The sequence below is a fragment of the Dermacentor andersoni genome, chromosome 4 (assembly GCF_023375885.2).
Source record: "Dermacentor andersoni chromosome 4, qqDerAnde1_hic_scaffold, whole genome shotgun sequence".
Lineage (NCBI taxonomy): Eukaryota > Metazoa > Arthropoda > Arachnida > Ixodida > Ixodidae > Dermacentor > Dermacentor andersoni.
The window spans coordinates 107,434,241-107,454,657 of NC_092817.1; the positions used below are offsets into that span (position 1 = coordinate 107,434,241).

The 20,417-nt window shown below is 49.5% G+C and overlaps 1 protein-coding gene across 1 annotated transcript in view; it reads left to right on the forward strand.

Moving 5' to 3' along the window:
- The window catches only part of LOC140217121 (uncharacterized), a 17,120-nt gene extending 1,857 nt beyond the window's left edge, over positions 1 to 15,263 (forward strand). The window contains exons 2-6 of the mRNA XM_072287529.1: positions 4,325 to 4,370; positions 4,458 to 4,489; positions 11,706 to 11,778; positions 13,339 to 13,527; positions 13,975 to 15,263. Of these exons, the coding sequence (XP_072143630.1) occupies positions 4,325 to 4,370; positions 4,458 to 4,489; positions 11,706 to 11,778; positions 13,339 to 13,527; positions 13,975 to 14,271 (637 nt within the window). The 3' untranslated portion in view covers positions 14,272 to 15,263. The remainder of the gene's footprint in view (positions 1 to 4,324; positions 4,371 to 4,457; positions 4,490 to 11,705; positions 11,779 to 13,338; positions 13,528 to 13,974) is intronic.
- Positions 15,264 to 20,417: the final 5,154 nt, after the last annotated feature.

Genomic DNA, 20,417 nt, shown 5'->3' on the forward strand with positions numbered 1-20,417 from the left:
AAAGAACACAAATACTCTGATTTCCCTAGTGCACAAAGGTGCTTGGTTCACATTAACCCTAAAATTTTACTAATTCTTGGGCCCTATAACGTAAAACTATTCCAATATGCTTTTATTCCAATCTCCTGACGTCAAATTTGCGTAACCGCCGACGCAAGCATCGGGCGCTGAGCCGCATGAAGAGGGTGGTGCCGGCGTCTGCGATTGGTCCGCTTTCCCTTACTCAGCTTGCGATGGCTGGTCGAAAAGCGCGGCGGAATGCAACGGAAGGTTAAGAATGCTGCTGAAACGGATCCTCAGCAAAGAGTTGGCAGAGCGAGGTAGTTAACGTGCCGAGAGTGCTCGAATACGTTACACGGCCACGCAAAAATTTTATTGTATGCAGATAAACCCATGCTCTCCGGCAGGTGCGAGTATATAGCCAGTGCGTGACCGATCGGCGGCAGCCATCTTTTATTCCTTTCCGTACGGGGCAACCTGTGGCTATTCAGAAAAACATTCAGTTTTGCTCGGCATAATAATGCATCTTTAGCGCGTACACCTCACTTTGACTCAGTGAGTTTTCACGGTTTTGTGACGTCGCGTGACAGGCAGGTGAAGTGGGCGCAGCCCTAAAACTTTTTACCAATAGCCAAGGTCTAATGGCGAAAAGGAGTCGAATGAGAAATAACTATTTTTTTTGTTCGGTCCAATCATGCATAATAAGTGTGTACACGTCATATCAAATGGGGAGCTATCGCGGTTTCCGTGACGTCGCGTGACAGACAGGCGATGTGCGAGTGGTCCAAAAAAGTTTGCGACAAATCGCGGAGGGCTGATTACAGAATTCGAGTAGAAAAGTTTGGAATAGCTTTACTTAGGCTTAGCGCAAATAGATGACCTTTCTACTGGTGGCGCTGAAGATTACCCTGCGCCGCTAGAGCCCGAAGATGGTTGGGGCTCCTGCACTTGCTTCAATCTCCCGCGCTTGCGCTCCCTATGGAGGCGGACATGTTCCACCGTGTTCCTATATATAGACTAGGATATTCATCTATCTTACTGCTCGAGCCTCCTCACGCAATTTCTGGACTGTGGAGCTGGCGCGTCCGCCATGGACGCCGAGACAAAGGGAGGAAAGCACGCCGGGATCGACGGAGGCCGTGACCACGAGACAGGGACGCAGATGGGTACTGAGGTGAACTGATTTATTGGTGACACGGCCTGTTTTATAAACGCGGCCGATCATGTGACTGATTACTTAGCACCCAATGAGGACGAAGCCGAAACCCATTAAACGCACTACATCACACGGACCCTACGTGTCGAACACAGGGGCGCCATAGCCGAGTAGGCTTGAAATGGTCGCAAGAAATTGTGCACTTCTAGGCGTTATAAATCCTCATGAGCACCAGCTTGAGTTTGATTAATTATATCTTCTATGGCATAGTGAGTTCTCTCAAATGCGACCACTCCTGCTCGGATGGTGTGATGATGTGCGCGAACTCGCTGCGATCTGATCATCAAGGACACTTGTGAGTCTATACAGTGCCGCTCGAGCTTTCCGTGCAATGAAGACGATGACCTGCCTCGTGGGTGTCGCGCGAGCGCGCCGCAAGAAAAAAAACTGGGCCGCGCTTAATCACTACAACAAGCTCGGCATTTTTCGTCGTACATGTTCAAGGAGAGATAATAAAACGTTCTCCCAGATAGCTTTACTCCATGCTAGTTTACTAGTTTACTAGTCTACTTGTTTAACGTTTGAGCACGTGAGGGGCCTGCTAAGTGGCTCCTGATCATGATCGCTTCAAGTAGATAGAGCTGATAGCTTATACACATAAAATTAAAATAGTAAAGAAAATTCACCGACGATCACGGTACTCCCTAACACGAAACTTCAGAGCAGCTCTATACGTGTTTTCATTTCGCGATAGATTGTTCGACGCGGACAATCTGTCTCGTACGGCACGTTGGAAACAGAGCGAAGTGTGGCGCGACTGCCTCGCTAATCGGCAGGTGGCGAGAGGTAGCGCGCGGGTGAAGCGTGGGCGCAATTCTCAGCAGCCGCCACAGACAGACCTCCCTTCATACAGCGCTTTGTTTCCATACAGACGACGTGCGTTACCCTGGCGCCATCTCGTATAGCTATCGTACGTCGCATAGCGACCACGAAGAAAAACAGTATATTGTGCTATGCGAAACATAAACTGGAACCTGGCAGTGAACCATACTACAGGGGGGACAGACCGAGCGCACTACTCTTCCAAGCTCGCACAGGATCTTTGGCCACTCAACAACGACCACGTGAACTGCTCGACACGGACCCTTCGTGCCGTTTGTGCGGTGCCCCCGAAGAAACAGTTGCCCACGTGTTGCAGGTGTGCCCACGCCTGCATGATAAACCCCGAACACCGCCAAGTTTGACTGAACTCTCGCGCCTGTCCGGTCAAATGGACAAGGCATAAATCGATCGGATCCAGTCACCGAAGAGCCTATTGCTGCGGTGGGAACGGCCCTGCAGACAAACCGAAAGCCGATCGGCCGGGTTAACAACCAACACACCCCCTTTGCCAACCGCGCACACCTGGACACCGATGCACAGACGACGGCTGCGCAGAGTGCAGAGTGGAGCCGTTGCCAATCCTTCCTCCGGACACGAGTGGAGCCCAGCAAGATCCACCCATGCGCCGCCATACCACTCAGTTGGCAACGCCAAACTTTGCTTGGTTCGTCTTGGAGCCGCGCTGTCTGCGAAAGTGTTGTGAACGAAGGGGGGAGTGCTCACAAATAGTCCTGCGAAATTGTGGTGAAACTCTACAGTGCACGAACAAAAAAACCAGAGCGGACTGTGGGAGACAGAGAAAACTATTTTTCCTGTGGGGCCTAAAAGGCCTGCCCTGTGTTAAAAGGGGCTCGCAACAAAGTTACTTACTTAATTACTTACTTACTTACGCAGAGTCTGTCTTGCGCGGCACTACGCTTTTCTTCTCACGCCTTTGTCATACCCCCTCCTCCGCTTTCCTCTTCGCGCTCTCTTCGCTATCGCCATCTTTCATAACCCGCTGCGCTCTGCGTTCGCTCTTTGATCCTTTGCTGAGCTCATTCAATCAGTTACGCCGATGACGCCGACGCTCGCCACAGGAACAAGCGCCTAAGAGCTGTGCTCTAAAACAAACTATAAAACAAATCTCCAGTCGAAGAAGCCCACGGTTGACTAGACAGAATATGAGAAGGAGACGGCCTGGAACAAGTCGGCAGTTTGGAGCAGGGAAGACGGCTAGGGCGCAGAGAGGGAAGCTTGCCGGGTGCTTGGACCCGGTCTCACGATGCCTCTACCTAGCCGGCTATGGTCTTCCCTGGCCTGTTGTCTCGTGACAACAACGTGGTAGGAACCATGGCGTATGGTCACGCGAATGGTGGCGCGTTCGAACAATCCTTTTCGTCCATTCCAGTGTCCTGGTCCTAATCCTTTTCCGGTGCTGTCCCGCGAAGCGGGCCGGCGCACGCCCGATACGTCCGCGCCCTTCGCCTACCACAAGCCCACGAGGAAGCCTACTCCCGTTTGCGCCCGAGTAACCCCGCCGTTAGGTGGCGTTAGCAGCGCAACACTCGCGCCATCTCTCGTACTAGTCTGCAACCACACCGCCAGCGCAAAGCCGCGCGGCGAAGCCGGATTACAAGAGACGGGAGCTATGCGGGGAAAGCAACATCAGGTTCAAAAGTGTTACGTTTTGGGCGAGTTAATTGTACATGGTTCTTATTAGACTTTTGCGCGCACAAAGACAGGACGTCTTCGTTCGACGTCCTGTCTTTGTGCGCGCGGAAGTCTAATAAGCAACATCAGGGGACGCGTGAGAGTCTAGCATATCCACAATATAAAATGTGGTCGTTCTGTTTGTTAATTTTCAGCTGGCTTTACTTATTTCGGGCTTTGCATTATTACCTCGCGTGGTAATAAAATAGCACACGAGCCAACTCGTTACAGATGGACAAACTTACTGCCGAGCTGTACACGCCTCTTCGAATGCAGCGCGCGAGGCTAAATTTAGTTCTGACTACGTCATATACGGCGGGGCAATGGCGCCACCAGCGTACGCAACACCATGCATGATCCAGTAATCGCATTCTCCCTCTACACATCGATACCAAAGCGAGGCACATGGGCAGTACAGCTGCAAATATATGAGCGATAATAGTAAAACTTGTTTCCGTTACATGCGGCTTTAGTAAGAGACTCCCTCTGACTCATTTTAAAAACGTTTCAAGTAAAAAAAAACCCTGCCTGATAAGGCGTCGTGCGACGTGCTTGGAAGTGTCATGTACGGCTTGCCATCATTTTTTTTTTCAGAAACCTAGATTACCACAGAGAGGTCTCACGAACTGCACTGCCAGAGGTGAGTGTCGTGAGTTGTGATGTCGTAGAGAAAGCCATGCGATAAAGAACGTTTTTTTCTCTCTCTATTTTGTTCACGTATTCTCAGTCTTTCATGGCTGGATCGGATGGCAGGAAAAGGTAAGCATAACTGTCGGCATAAATTTATCGTGAAAGAACACAGAGGGATTTTGTACAGCACACAAGGTTGATGAGCAATTCGTAAACGCCAAAGAAACTCGTACGAAAGCGATTGCACAAAGCGGAAAATATACTAATACCGCCGTACCGTCGCTGAGCAGATAGGAGCCTTCAGAAACACCGCATGCTAAAAGTATATGCCTACTTATTAATTATAAATGCTGAAATAGGGAAATTTCTGAATTGAATTCAAATGCGAGTATTAGAGAAAAACGACGTCCGTATCGAATATCTAGTACCCTCTAACTTTTTATACAACATGAAGTATGAAGTTTGCGAGTTAGCTTGGTAAAAAAAAAAAAGGCTTCTATGCTATATTTTTCGCGTGTTCGTGATACGGCGCGCAATTAGACTACTTTCGGTAATCTGGAGCAATATGATAGGAATAAAACTAAGGGGAACAGCATGTCACCAAATGCATGTACCATGTTTTGATCATTGAAGGCGAGAATTGTGAAACTACAGCATCGCATATTTTTTTGACTGGCCAAATAATTCAGCCCGCAAAATGTATCTAGGCTGCTTGCAACGCCGACCTTTTTTAATGAGTGATTGGAAATCATTGAGGATCGAGGAGTTATTTGCCCGTCGCTTTTATTCATAAATCTGGTGCCTCTTCGTTGAAACCGCAGCTCTTCTGGAGTAGAATTGTTGGAAGCACTACTCACATTTACAGTTCATTCTCTCTTCCCACAGGTTCCAATAACTGTTATTATCCCTTACAGTCGAATGAAACGAATATTCGACAGTTTGGAATAGGGAATTCTGGACTCGAATGCGAATCGAATGGCAGAAACTATTTGATTCGTATTCAAGATTTAGAGGTCTCGCACACCCCTACTGATAATGGATTGAACTGCTGTTGTAATCGCACCGCTGGCACGAGTTGTTGGGGTCTCGGTGCTGACGCCCGTTATTGCCAATGGGTCGCAAGCCCCAAGGGTAGCGTTGGCCTGGCGGCCTGGGGCACTGGAAGCATCCGAAGGTCCCGGCAAAGCAAGAGAAGACTGGTAACAGAACAACTTGTTTATTCTAACATAGCAAAAGAGCGGGCGGTCAGGTCGACCGAAGTGGAGAGACGGGAGAGCACGTAACTCAACAGTACAAATCGGAGCCTCTCTCCTGGCGTCCGGGGGCAGCTGCTCTTATACTCTCGGCGTCGCGGTCCAAAAGGGAAGGTCACGGGATGAAGGTCACGGGATGAAGGTCACGGGACGGCGGAGCATGACCCCACGACGGCGCGCACGGTCGAGCCGAGAGACCTGCTGAACCGAGTGTAGTGACGCATCGCCAACCCGCCCACACGACGGCGCGCACGGTTGAGCCGAGAGACCTCCAGGCTCCTCATTCGGGGAACTCCGCTCCCCGGCTGCCGCGCTTTGACAAGCGAGGGCACACAACACACACGCACACACGAAGACACGTGGCACTGAAACACGCCTGGACACGCTTGGCGGGGAAGCGTTGCGGCGGCGTCGCACGGGCCAAAATGTCCGCCGCTTTGAACGAAGCCCCGGCGTCCGTTGCATCCGCGCCGGCATTACCGCGCGTTGTAGGCGAAACGTAACAGACCGCCCCGCCGGGGGAAGGAGATCCCGATGGTCAGGGGACTGCATCCGCTGTCCGGAGGGATGTCGCTCGATGATGCTCATAACCGTAGTCGGGCGTCCTTTGGCGTTTCTTGAGCGCAGCGCACAGAGAAGGCCTCGTTCTCACGTTCAGGTGCACACAGGACACTACAAAGTGACTTCGGGAGAGTTGACATTTTTGTTCTCGTTTCCGGCAAGCGTTAGAACTACGCCGAAAGTCAACCGCTCAGTCAGCAAGCACGGCACAACCCTCACTAAGCCCTGCCAGGCTCTTTCCCCTTTTATACTGCTGCCTAGTTCCTTACAGTAGTTTAGCAGCACTCAGAACGCGTCCACAAATCGGAAAATTGCACTAAAAAGCACATCATCACTTTGAAACACTACACAAAAGCAATAGGTTAAAAATCCTGCCTCAGGAAGAAAAACATCAGTAACAAGCAATTTTGAGGCTGATTCCCACGTTAGGGGCTTCGACTTAAGCCATCGGCGTTACCGTTGAGACTCCCCTTTTTGTAACGCACCTCAAAGGAATATTGTTGCAAAGCGAGGCTCCAGCGCAGGAGGCGGCCATTTTTGGGAGAGATGGTCTGCAGCCATTGGAGAGGGCAGTGATCCGTTTCAATGATAAACCTCGAGCCAGCTAGGTAACATGACAATTTCTGAACGGCCCACACGATACACGCACACTCTTTCTCGGTGGCGCTATACGCCTGCTCACGACTCGTCAGCTTACGACTAGCATACAGGACGGGGTGTTCTACTTCTCCATTTTCCCGTTGGCACAGTACAACGCCCATGCCTCGCTCACTAGCATCACACTGAACAATGAACCCTTTTGTGTAGTCGGGCGATCGTAGCACAGGCTGGCTTGTTAGGGCGCTCTTTAGGGCGCTAAAAGCTCTTTCCTTCGTCTCATCCCAGACGACTGTTTGCGGCTCTGTCTTTCTTAGAGCATCCGTCAAGGGAGCCGCGATATCAGAGTACCTGGGGATGTACCTCTGATAGTAGCCGGCGACACCTAAGAACGACCGAATATCGGTCTTCGTGCGCGGTTGCGGGAAGTCTCGCACAGCGGCCACCTTTATTTCAGAGGGGCGGCGTCGACCCCGACCAATCATGTGTCCGAGGTAGACAACCTCGGCCTGTGCTAACTGGCACTTGGGAGCCTTGACTGTCAAGCCCGCATCGCGCAGGCGGGTTAGCACTGCCCGCAAGTGCGCCATATGCTCAGGCCAGGATGCGGAGAATATCGCTACGTCGTCTAGATATGGTAAAGCGAATTCTTGCTGTCCCCGCAACACTTTATCCATGAGGCTTGAAAAGCAGTATGGCGCGTTCTTCAAACCAAAACTCAAAACTTTAGGACGGAATGTCCCCATTGGTGAAATGAACGCCGCATACCTACTAGCCTCTTCTGTAAGTGGAACCTGCCAATAACCCCTGACAAGATCTAGGGTGGAAATAAACTGAGCGCTACTCACTCTCTCAAGGCGCTCCTCGATGTTAGGGATCGGATAAATTTGATCCTTAGTGATGGAATTAAGCCTGCGGTAGTCGACGCAAGGACGAGGTTCCTTGCCCGGTACCTCAACTAAAATCAAAGGGGAGGTATAATCACTCTCACCCGCTTCAATAACACCGAGCTGTAGCATTTTCTTTACCTCAGCCTCCATAATATCGCTCTGGCGGGGTGACACCCGGTACGCCTTGGATCGTACTGGCTCTGGGGAGGTAAGTTCTATGTCATGAGTAAGGACAGAAGTCCTACCAGGCCTCTCAGAGAACAGACCTTGAAACTCTTGTATGAGCTGGTGTAGTTCGGTTTTCTGCTCAGGCGACAGCGATGCTTTACTTATTAAGTCACTAATGACTTGATCGGTGTCTTTCCTGTTCGTCACTGAGCCTAGTCCCGGAAGCTCGACCGGAAGCTCTTCTAACTTTCCCGCATCGGGAATTTCCTCTCCAGTATCTGGTGCCTTTAACGCTACAGGCTCAATTTTATCCCGTTCGGGCGTGCTCTGAATACCAGCTTGCTGCGCCTCTGACCCTTTCTCATCGTTCAACAACGTCGGCCCCGCAACTACCGCCTTTGCAGCGAGCTCCCGAACCTTCGATCTGGTTAAGGCCTGAACGCTAGCCTCACCAAACAAAAGCCCCTTCTCGCGCAGGAGGTGATCGGACCTGTTCGAAAATAGGTACGGGTACTGGGGGGGCAGCATAGATGACACTGCGGCCTCCGTCTCAAGTGCTCCGAAAGGTCCTTCAATAAGCACTTTTGCTACCGGCAGACACACGCTATGAGCTTCCACTGCTTGCTTGATCCATGCGCACTCGCCCGTGAACATATCGGGTTCTACGTAAGAGGGGTGAACTACATCCATTGTAGCTGCGGAATCGCGAAGCACTCGGCACTCTTTCCCGTTCACGAGGAGGTCTCGCATGTAAGGCTCGAGAAGCTTCATGTTCTCGTCAGTGCTGCATAAAGACAAAAACACGACTTTTGTTTTTGTTTCTGGACACTGCGCCGAACAGTGACCCGGCTTCTGGCACGTATAACAAACGCGCGCTTGCCTCGTCTCGAACCGCTTTCTGCGTTCGGCTTCGGTTGCCGCCGTCTCCTTACGTTCGGTCGGACTGCTTTCACTCGCATCCGAACTACGTGTGTCCCCCTTTGCTCTCATGGGCGTGAACTTTGGCCTCTCAAACTTGGAGCCAAATTCACCCTTTTGACCGTCCTTAGCTCCACGAGCCCGACGCGTCACAAACTCCTCGGCTAACTCAGCGGCTCTAGCCACCGTACTAACGTCTGGCCTATCCAAGACCCAGTACCGCACGTTCTCAGGTAACCGACTATAAAACTGTTCTAGCCCGAAACACTGCAGAACTTTCTCGTGGTCACCAAACGCTTTCTCTTCTTTGAGCCACTCCTGCATGTTTGACATAAGCCTGTACGCAAACTCTGTATATGACTCACTTCTGCCTTTCTCATTTTCCCGAAACTTCCGACGGAACGCCTCCGCTGACAGCCGGTACTTTTTTAGCAGACTCGATTTCACTTTGTCGAAATCCTCTGCCTCCTCTCTCTCCAAGCGAGCGACTACGTCGGCCGCCTCGCCGGGTAGCAAAGTGAGCAAGCGCTGTGGCCACGTTTCCCGAGAGAACCCCTGCTTCTCGCACGTTCGCTCAAAGTTAACCAGGAACAAACCAATGTCCTCTCCAAGCTTAAACGGCCGCATCAGGTCAGTCATTTTGAACAATACTCGTTCTCCTGCACCGTGTGCCTGACTTCCATTACGAGCGCGTTCCATCTCTAACTCGAGACGCTTCATTTCCAAAGCGTGTTGACGGTCGCGCTCTCTTTCTTTCTCTTGTTGCTCTCGTTCTATCTGTTCTTTACGTTCGCGCTCATCTTTCTCTTTCTGTTCTTTAAGTTCACGCTCCTGTCTTTTTGCCGTCTCCCTCTCCTCAATGGTCTCAAGGCATTCCGACAGCTCGTCATCCTCAGCTTCTAACTCAAGAATAGCCCTTAGCAGTTCTGGTTTTCTGAGTTTGTCTGAGACATCCAGACCCAACTCTCTCGCAAGCTCCAGCAATTTCGGTTTGCGCAACGACTTCAAATCCATGGCTGCTCTGAATGCTGCTTTCTCTACTGCCTACTATTGTCTTGCCGCAAACTAACCCGGCAGCAACGACAACCACAATTACCAGCTCTGTTTCTAACACTAACAAAAGCCTGGCAAAACTCAGAAGAAGAAAGTCCCGCACTCACCAAACCTCGCAGCCAAGACTTCAGCGCAGTCGTTCCGCTGCAGGCAACCAGTCGTCACACAGGGCTCGTTGCACTGCTCCCGGATGGTCGTTGTGCTGCTCAGCATACATTCAACCGCATCTCTTCGCTGCTGGCCTCCGTTGTCGCGATCTCACCGCTGGCAACCAGATGTTAGAATCGCACCGCTGGCACGAGTTGTTGGGGTCTCGGTGCTGACGCCCGTTATTGCCAATGGGTCGCAAGCCCCAAGGGTAGCGTTGGCCTGGCGGCCTGGGGCACTGGAAGCATCCGAAGGTCCCGGCAAAGCAAGAGAAGACTGGTAACAGAACAACTTGTTTATTCTAACATAGCAAAAGAGCGGGCGGTCAGGTCGACCGAAGTGGAGAGACGGGAGAGCACGTAACTCAACAGTACAAATCGGAGCCTCTCTCCTGGCGTCCGGGGGCAGCTGCTCTTATACTCTCGGCGTCGCGGTCCAAAAGGGAAGGTCACGGGATGAAGGTCACGGGATGAAGGTCACGGGACGGCGGAGCATGACCCCACGACGGCGCGCACGGTCGAGCCGAGAGACCTGCTGAACCGAGTGTAGTGACGCATCGCCAACCCGCCCACACGACGGCGCGCACGGTTGAGCCGAGAGACCTCCAGGCTCCTCATTCGGGGAACTCCGCTCCCCGGCTGCCGCGCTTTGACAAGCGAGGGCACACACACACACACGCACACACGAAGACACGTGGCACTGAAACACGCCTGGACACGCTTGGCGGGGAAGCGTTGCGGCGGCGTCGCACGGGCCAAAATGTCCGCCGCTTTGAACGAAGCCCCGGCGTCCGTTGCATCCGCGCCGGCATTACCGCGCGTTGTAGGCGAAACGTAACACTGCACTCCAAGGTAGCGCCATAGTAACCATATAACGCGGGAAAAATGGTGCTGCAGGGCTACTGCCAGTGAACTCACATATTTAAACAAAACGCATTATTCAGGCAAGTTTAGTGGAAATCCGCCACTTCGAGGAGGTCTCATGCACACACACACAAAAAGGCTGCCATCCACCTGACCTTGCAGAACGCTACAAGGAGCCCGTTTAGGCGTCTTCGAAGGGCAAATTTTGTTGTTGAAGAAAATTTTAGGGTCAGTTCAGCAACCTGCAGCATTGGGCTAATTGGCAATTAATTGCTGCCATTTTATTATTATTGTTGTTATTGTTGTTATTATTTGCGTAGAGATAAACCCAGGACAGAGAAAACACGGTCACACAGGAGCATTTTCCTCACTTTCATACCGGTTTGACGTATAAGGTAAAACGTATTATCCGGGATCTTTGTTTCTGAGTGCTTTTTTCGACAGCTGAAAGAGCGCTTGCGCAAAGCTCTCGACACAAAGCCTAGGACACTAAACTTCTGCATTCTTTGCTCGTGAACCAAAAAATTAGAAGCTTTGGCGCTAGGTGGCCAACAAATGAGAGTACTTACGTAGCAGACTTGACGTGGTTAAGTTAAGTATATTCTGGAAATCACGATGTGATTACGATGCGCGTCGTAGTGCGGGGACTGCGCTTTAATTTTGACCACCGGGGGGTCCTTAACGTGCACCGAAATCTAAGAGTACGGGCGTTTTTGTATTTCGTTGCCAGAAAAAAAAAAAGAATGTGACCGCCGCGACCGGAATCATACCCGAGACCTCAAGTTAAGCAGCGCAACATCTATGGAAACTAAACTACCGCGGCGGGGTATGACGTAGTGCTCCTGTCGACATTTGCAAACTTGGTTGAACACGGGCGTCGTTCTTCTTCCAACAGGGCCTTGGCTCGCATTAGGATATACTTCACGAGAGACACCTACCTCAAGGTCACGTCGGTGCCGAAGTACGACGTGAGTGCTCGACGTGCTGCGATTTTCCGTGGAGTCGCAGTCCACATTCTTTCTTCTTGTATTTTTTTTTTGTGGAAAGAGAACTGCGTTAAGGTGCTTCAGTGTCGCTACAGTTACGCGTGAAGGTCTTGCTCGCAGAAACATCCAGAAGAATACGTACGCCAGGCGCTTTGTTGGGGCTCACATGATAGGAGCCACTTGAACCAGTACGGCCAAATGGTTGTGGACGTTCCAGTCTCACGCGGGCAGTCACAATGTTTCTATTGACAATGCGTAACCAAGCATGCAAAGGCCCAGAAGAGCTTTCTGCTGCGCTAGTTGGTGTATAGGATTGACGTTCATGTTTTTTGCACAACACACGAAGACTGACTGGCGCTTTCTCTTCTAGTTCAATTGTTGTGATTTGGGGCGCAAAAAGACCAACGTAACTGAATAGGATGTGCAGTTCTTACTGTCCATCAATCACAACTGAGTGGATTATACACTAAACAAATATACGTAAGTATGATAACATCGTATGATAACAAGGCACGTTCCATCAAGTATGGAACGGGCCTTGTTATCATACGATGTCGCTGTTATACGAGAAGGCGCATAAGTGAAATACGAGTGGCGACGCAGTGGTGAAGTTCCCACACCACGTAGTCGTTGTGACATCATGTTTTTCTTTCGACAGTGGCTACTCAGATACCGTTAGGAGTTTAACGGTAAAGAAAGCCTACATTTCCTTCTGCACAAAAGAAGGACTTAACCTGACAAAGTTCACCAATATTTCCTGCACGGCAACGTGAAAAATTTCGAGACGATACTTCTGAATTCGTTGCGTCACATACTAACGCGCGGTCATGCGGACGCTATGGCGAGAAATACAGCAAAAAGGAAAGTCTGCCCCGTATTTTATCGAGTAATAGCCGAACTTCTCCCGTCAAATGAACGAAGAAAGAGATCCGTACTTCGCAGTCTTAGCTAACGCAGTGTTGCTCTTTCGCGCGCCTTCACGTTATACAGCGATGATGCTCAACCACGACCCTATAGGTGCCCGTGTGGCTGCAAAATGTTTAAATTCATATAAGACAGATGATCACATGATGACGCAGAATAAAAAGTATCAAGAGTGGTCGCAAAAAAATGCGAAAAGTTGGAGTTAGCGTTTCGACAAAGGAGGCTCGTCAGGGTCCTGATTGGAAGACCCATTAGAATGGTCCAATCAGGGTCCTAATAGGAAGACCCATTAGAAAGGTTCAATCAGGGCCCTGATAGTATGAACCATTAGGAAGGTCGAATCAGGGTCCTGACAGGAAGACGCATTAGAAAGGTCCAATCAGGCTCCTGATAGGAAGACCCATTAGAAAGGTCTAATCAGGGTCCCGATTAGAAAGACACATTAGAAAGACACATCTTCGGCGGGATCTTGACGAATTCCGGTCAGCTCCTTCAAACCGTTAGTCTAAGCCTGAAGCATCTCTTGATCGACCATTATTGGTCACTGCGGGATGTACCAAGTCTCCTTCGTCTTTGTGCTGCGTTCTATCGGCTTCTTGTGTCCCCGGGCGAACGCAGGGAGCTCGAGTGGTGAGCAGCTTTGGCGGCATCAACGGCATGTACCTGGGCGTGTCCTTCTTCGTTCTCTTCGGAATGTTCGAGACCCTGGTGCGGGCCGTACGGCTGCTCTGGCGGAGGCCTTCTGGCACCTCGCGTCGCCGCTCGTGGGGACACCGAGGAGGCCGACATCCGGACGAGAAACATGGGGTGAGCGAACGAGATGCCCGCTGAAGGAGAATCGGGTGGGACGCGATGACGAATTAAATGCGAACATTGTGTACGGGGTTCTGATGACATGCGTGCTAGACTCGAATGCCACCGACCATTTGATCGTGTTTGGATTAATCGGCCAGTGATATCTCGCACGGCGTAAGACGGGAGTTTAAAACAAGAATGCTAGTTACCCACGCTGTCTTCCATCGATAATTGATGCAACAAGCCACTTGTGCAGCTTATGCACAAATCAGGTCTGCACACGCTAATTTAACGAACTGTGCCGTGTGACAACAACAACAACAACAACAACAACAACAACAACAACAACAACAACAACAACAACAACAACAACAATGCTGATCTATTGCATTGTTCGAAAGAGGACGTCTTCAACGTCGCTGTGTTCGACATTTCTTAAATGGAGGCTCCCTCGCGCAGGTGCAAGGGATCTCGCTCCTCACCGGTGCAACCAAGGACAGGGCAGCGTTCGACGACTATGAAGTCCTGCCAACCAAGTTCCGTGGGGGTGACTTCCGCTCCCGTATTCCTTTGCCCCGCTTCCGGGACAGTCACCTCCAGCAAAATCGATGGAAGAACCGGGATCACGTGACGGGGTTCCTATCCGGACAACGCGAACAGCAACATCATCCCGCCTTCATGCCGCTGGCCGTGCTGCCCGCCCTGCTGCCTAGAACACGGCGGCAGTACGTCGAGGAGCGTGGTCTTCGTAATTAATATTCTGGAAACCCTGTTCGTTTGCCTTTTTCGTTTGGTTTGAATTGCACGTGAAACTGCTAGAGTACGATCGCAAATGCGCATAACGAATGTTTGTCAATTCGATGCTGAGCTTTGCTGCTTTAGGGTGCCGAGTGCTGGGTCTAAACCAGAAACGACACCAATGAAACGTCCAGTGTCAAAAAAATATTTTCGTCATCACTAATAACGAGATCACCTACGAAAACTAATCCTGAAACATAAGTCATGCCAGGCCATGGCTGGGATAATGTAACGATTTTGTTACAATTCTTTCCCTTAACCGCTTCCTCAGTGGCTATCGCGTATGCGTAATCGACCAGGTTCGGTGGCCACAAGCGGCTAAGGAAATAATAGACTAGAGTGAAAGAAATTGTTGCATTATAACAAGCAAACCAGCAAAAACAAGCAAGCAAGCAAGCAAGCAAAAAGAAAAAGAAAAGGAGTCTTCTGTTGCAAATTCACCTTGCTCCTATGTTGACACGACTTCTGGAATGCCATACGCTTCAGTGTTAGGACCTAAAGGTTTTATTTGTTTGTTTGTGCTAATAATTTGACCAAACTGGTAATTTCAATTATTAGGCTGTGCGTGGATGATTGTGTCATTTATAGATGGACTCGTGAAGCGAATGATATTGATGCCTTACAGGCGATCTGACAATGTGGTTTCGGAGTATGAAAAAAAAAGAACAAAGAGAAAAAGAAAAAAAAGGAAGAATGAAAAATGTGTGAATGTAAGTGTTGTTTCACTACTTTCACCAGGAAACGCAAAACCTTTCCATTCTTGTTATATAGCCTGTCTGGTAGCCGCTCGACCACGTGGAACGTTTTAAATACCTTGTTATGTCATTCTTCTTGCCTATCTTAGAGTAAGCATGTAGGTTACATAACTGGTAAAGAGTGGTTTGTTAAATTTCATCAAGAGTCCCATATTTCATCAATATGTCCCAGCTAGGTCCTAAAGAAGCTCTGTACATCGCCAATGGGCGGTAAATTCTTGATCATGCCCGTGCGATGTTCGTCGTAATTACTGTTATATTTTCAATGCTTCGTCATTCTTAATGTTTTAGAAACTAGCAAAATCTTCAGTCATAGTCCATTTCACAGAGCCGTCGGTGGGGGCAAGTGTGAATACGTCGGTGCGTTTGCGTTCGCCATCCATGCACAACAAACAATCATGTGGCGGACGCAACCAGAGCGGGAAGCGCGAGGAAGGAAAATATACCCTAAAAGGAAGACTGATGAACTGCTAAGACGGCAAAATGGCGAGTACAAATCTGAGTTTTCGCCTTCGTAGCCCGAGATTCGGAGCCGTTGCAGATGCGTAGACGAAGACAGGTAATTCCTATGAGACACGAAGCTCTTCCGCATGAACGGCTCCTTTATTATTAATGTTAGAACTACTAGACCATAGCAAAGCAGCGTCAGAAATGTACAGTGCTCAGCGATTGAAATGCAATACTCGGAACACGTGGATGCCACCGCCGTTTTCTTTCTTTTTGCTCCACAGGTGAGCTCTACATGATCGCCGTGGGACCAAATACAATCACAATGCGTCACAATGTGACTTCGCTTCGCTGTATACGACGACGCATCAGCTCGGTTTCCCCAGCGCTTAAAGTTGGTACAAAAAGAGCCCGCGACCGTGCCCTTCAAGTATCGCGTTTCAGTTGCTAAGCACTGTACGTACTGTTGCCTACAGAACGCGCGTATCCCGTGCTTCATCCGTTCCATCTGGTGAGGCTGCGATGAAAAAGGATTGAAGTGAATGGCCTAAGTAGCTACAGTCATGTTTCAGTAACTGTTCGTGCACCCAAAAACGCAACATGTCACGTAGTACTCAATAATAATAATAATAATAATAATAATAATAATAATAATAATAATAATAATAATAATAATAATAATAATAATAATAATAATAATAATAATAATAATAATAATCAGCCTGGCTACGTTCACTGCAGGGCAAAGGCCTCTCCCATACTTCTCCAACTACCCCGGTCATGTGCTAATTGTGGCTATGTTGTCCCTGCAAACTTCTTAATCTCATCCGCCCACCTAACTTTCTGCTGCCCTCTGCTACACTTCCTTTCTCTTGGAATCCAGTCCGTAACCATTAATAACCATCGATTATCTTCCCTCGTCATTACATGCCCTGCCCATGCCCATTTCTTTTTCTTGATTTGAACTAAGATGTCATTAACTCGCGTTTGTTCCCTCACCCAATCTGCTCTCTTGTTATCCCCATAACGTTACACCCATCATTCTTCTTTCCATACCTTGTTGTGTCGTCCTCAATTTAAGTAGAACCCTTTTCGTAAGCCTCCAGGTTTCTGCCCCGTAGGTGAGTACTGGTAAGACGCAACTGTCATACACTTTTCTCTTGAGGGATAATGGCAACCTGCTGTTCATGATCTAAGAATGCCTGCCAAACGCACCCCAGCCCATTCTTATTCTTCTGATTATTTCAGTCTCATGATCGGGATCCGCGGTCACTATCTGCCCGAAGTAGATGTATTCCCTTACCACTTCCAGTGCCTCGCTATCTATCGTAAACTGCTGTTCTCTTCCGAGACTGCTAAACATTAGTTTTCTGCAAATTAATTTTTAGACCCAACCTTCTGCTTTGCCTGTCCAGGTCAGTGAGCACGCATTGTAATTTGTCCCCCGAGTTACTAAGCAAGGCAATATCATCAGCGAATCGCAAGTAACTAAGGGTACTTTCCATTAACATTTGTCCCCAATTCTTTCCAATCCAGGACTTCGAATACCACCTGTAAACACGCTGTGAATAGCATTGGAGAGATTGTATCTCCCTGCCTGAAGCCCTTCTTTATTGGGGATTTTGTCGCTGTCTTTATGGAGGACTACGGTGGCTGTGGAGCCGCTACAGATATCTTTCAGTATTTTTACATACGGCTCGTCTACACCCTGATTCCGTAATGCCTGCTTGGCTGCTGAGGTTTCGACTGAATCAAACGCTTTCTCGTAATCAATGAAAGCTATATATAAGGGTTGGTTATATTCCGCACATTTCTCTATCACCTGACTGATAGTGTGAATATGGTCTATTGTTGAGTAGCCTTTACGAAATCCTGCCTGGTCCTTTGGTTGACAGAAGTCTAAGGTGTTCCCGATTCTATTTGCGATTACCTTAGTAAATACTTTGTAGGCAACGGACAGTAAGCTGATCGGTCTATAATTTTTCAAGTCTATACCGTCCCCTTTCTTATGGATAAAGATTATGTTGGCGTTCTTCCAAGATTCCGGTATGCTTGAGGTCATGAGGTATTGCGTATACAGGGTGGCCAGTTTTTCTAGAACAATCTGCCCACCATCCTTCAACAAATCTGCTGTTACCTTATCCTCCCCAGCTGCCGCCCCCCTTTGCATAGCTCCCAAGGCTTTCTTTACGTCTTCCAGCGTTACTTCTGGGATGTCAAATTCCTCTAGACTGTTCCCTCTTCCATTATCGTCGCGGGTGCCACTGGTACCGTATAAATCTGTATAGAACTCCTCAGCCACTTGAACTATCTATCCATATTAGTAACGACATTGCCGGCTTTGTCTCTTAAAGCATACATCTGATTCTTGCCAATTCCTAGTTTCTTCTTCACTGCTTTTAGGCTTCCTCCGTTCCTGAGAGCATGCTCAATTCTATCCATATTATGCTTCCTTATGTCAGCTATCTTGGACTTGTTGATTAACTTGGAAAGTTCTGCCAGTTCTGTTCTAGCTGTAGGGTTAGATGCTTTCATACATTGGCGTTTCTTAATCAGATCTATCGTCTCCTGCGATAGCTTACCGGTATCCTGTCTAACGAAGTTACCACCAACTTCTGTTGCACACTCCTTAATGATGCCCATAAGATTGCCGTTCATAGCTTCAACGCTAAAGTCCTCTTGCTGAGTTAAAGCCGAATACCTGTTCTGTAGCTTGATCCGGAATTCCTCTATTTTCTCTCTTACCTCTAACTCATTGATCGGCTTCCTATGTACCAGTTTCTCTCGTTCCCTTCTCAAGTCTAGGCTAATTCGACATCTTATCATCCTATGGTGACTGCAACGCACCTTGCCGAGCACGTCCACGTCTTGTGTGATGCCAGGGTTAGCGCAGAGTATGAGGTCTATTTCATTTCTAGTCTCGCCATTCGGGCTCCTCCACGTCCACTTTCGGTTTTCCCGCTTGCGGAAGAAGGTATTCATTATCCGCAAATTATTCCGTTCTGCGAACTCTACTAGCAACTCTCCCCTGCTATTCCTAGAACCTATCCCATATTCCCTCACTGACTTGTCTCCAGCCTGCTTCTTGCCTACCCTGGCATTGAAGTCGCCCATCAGCATAGTGTATTTTGTTTTAACTTTACCTATCGCCGATTCCACGTCTTCATAGAAGCTTTCGACTTGCTGGTCATCATGACTGGATGTAGGCGCGTAGACCTGTACGACCTTCAATTTGTTTCAAAAGAAGACCTGCCACCCTCTCGTTAATGCTATATAGTTCCTGTATGTTACCAGCTATATCCTTATTAATCAGGAATCCGACTCCTAGTTGTCTCTCCGCTAAGCCCCAGTAGCACAGGACGTGACCGCTTTTTAGCACTGTATATGCTTCATTTGTTCTCCTAACCTCACTGAGCCCTATTATATCCCATTTTATGCCCGCTAATTCCTCCAATAGCACTGCTAGACTTGCCTCACTAGATAACGTTCTAGCGTTAAACGTTGCCAGGTTCAGATTCCAATGGCGGCCTGTCCGGAGCCAGGTATTCTTAGCACACTCTGCTGCGTCACAGGCCTGACCGATGCCGTGGTAAGTTGCTTCGCAGCGGCTGGGGACTGAGGGCCGGGGTTCGATTGTTGTATTCATATACAACAATCGGTCGTGGCCAAGTACTGCACCAGAGTGGCCAATCCTGCTCTGGTGTGGGAGTGCGTTACCGGTTCTTTTTACCGGGGTCAGGCCGCACTCGAAGCCTGTTTATACAATTTTATCAACACGTGTTTTTTTTAAAATCCGATGGAAAATTGCGCAGCACCGGGATATGAACCACAGTCCTTTTTTGCATGCGAGGCGGATGCTCTACCTTTACGCCATCGCTGCAGTCCCCGTGGTACTTAGGCAACGTAAAATAGAGAAAACGACGGAACGTATTAAATCAACGTAGCTGGCGGTAGCGCCTGCTGAGCCCGGCCCAGCTGTCACATGACATTAAATTCGTGGCGCCGCCGCATGAAGGTGCCACCGGTCCTAACTCATCGCGCGCCTGGTATCCGCCCGATCGCCCGGCGGATCGGTACCGACCGGCAGATCGGCTGATGGAGTGCAAGCGACGGAAATGGTCACGTGTTTGCCGGAATACCGGAGAGAGAGAGAGAGAGAGAGAGAGAGAGAGAGAGAGAGGAAAGACATGAGAAAGGCAGTATCCAGTTTGCTACCTTGCACTGAGGAAGGGGGAAGGAGAGACAGACAGACAGACAGACAGACAGACAGACAGACAGACAGACAGACAGACAGACAGACAGACAATGAACTTTATTTGATCCTGAGGAGCTTCAGCGGAGACCCCTATCGGGGACCCGCGGAAGCCGCTGGCCGCGTCCAAGTCGGGGCAGGAATACCGTGATGTTCCGCCCTTTCTCGGGCCCTCTGGATTGCCTCTAGTTGTGTCTGGAGCGATGGGCTCCGGAGTGCCTCTTCCCAGTCGGCTTCGCTGGATAGAGGGCCGTTAGGTAACGCGGGGCATTGCCAGAGCATGTGCGCTAAGGAACAATAGATCTCATTACAATCCGGACAGCGCGAATCGACGTCTGTGTAGATGCGGCTGAGAAAGCCCAGCGAGGGGAATGAGCCAGTCTGGAGCATTCTAAGTGAAACTGACTGAGACCTGCCTAACTTCGGGTGAGGAAGAGGATAGGCCCTTCTGCTAAGCCGATAGTGAGATGTATCTCTTGAAAAGTAAGGAGCGGATCATTCTGCTGGACTTCATCCTGTCCCCATAAGGCCTCCATGCCGCCGCGGCGCGTTAGATCTCGCGCACGGTCATGGGCAAGCACGTTGAGGTTAGGTATGTTCTGATGAACGTCCGCACCCATATGGGCGGGAAACCAAGAGATGTAGTGAGT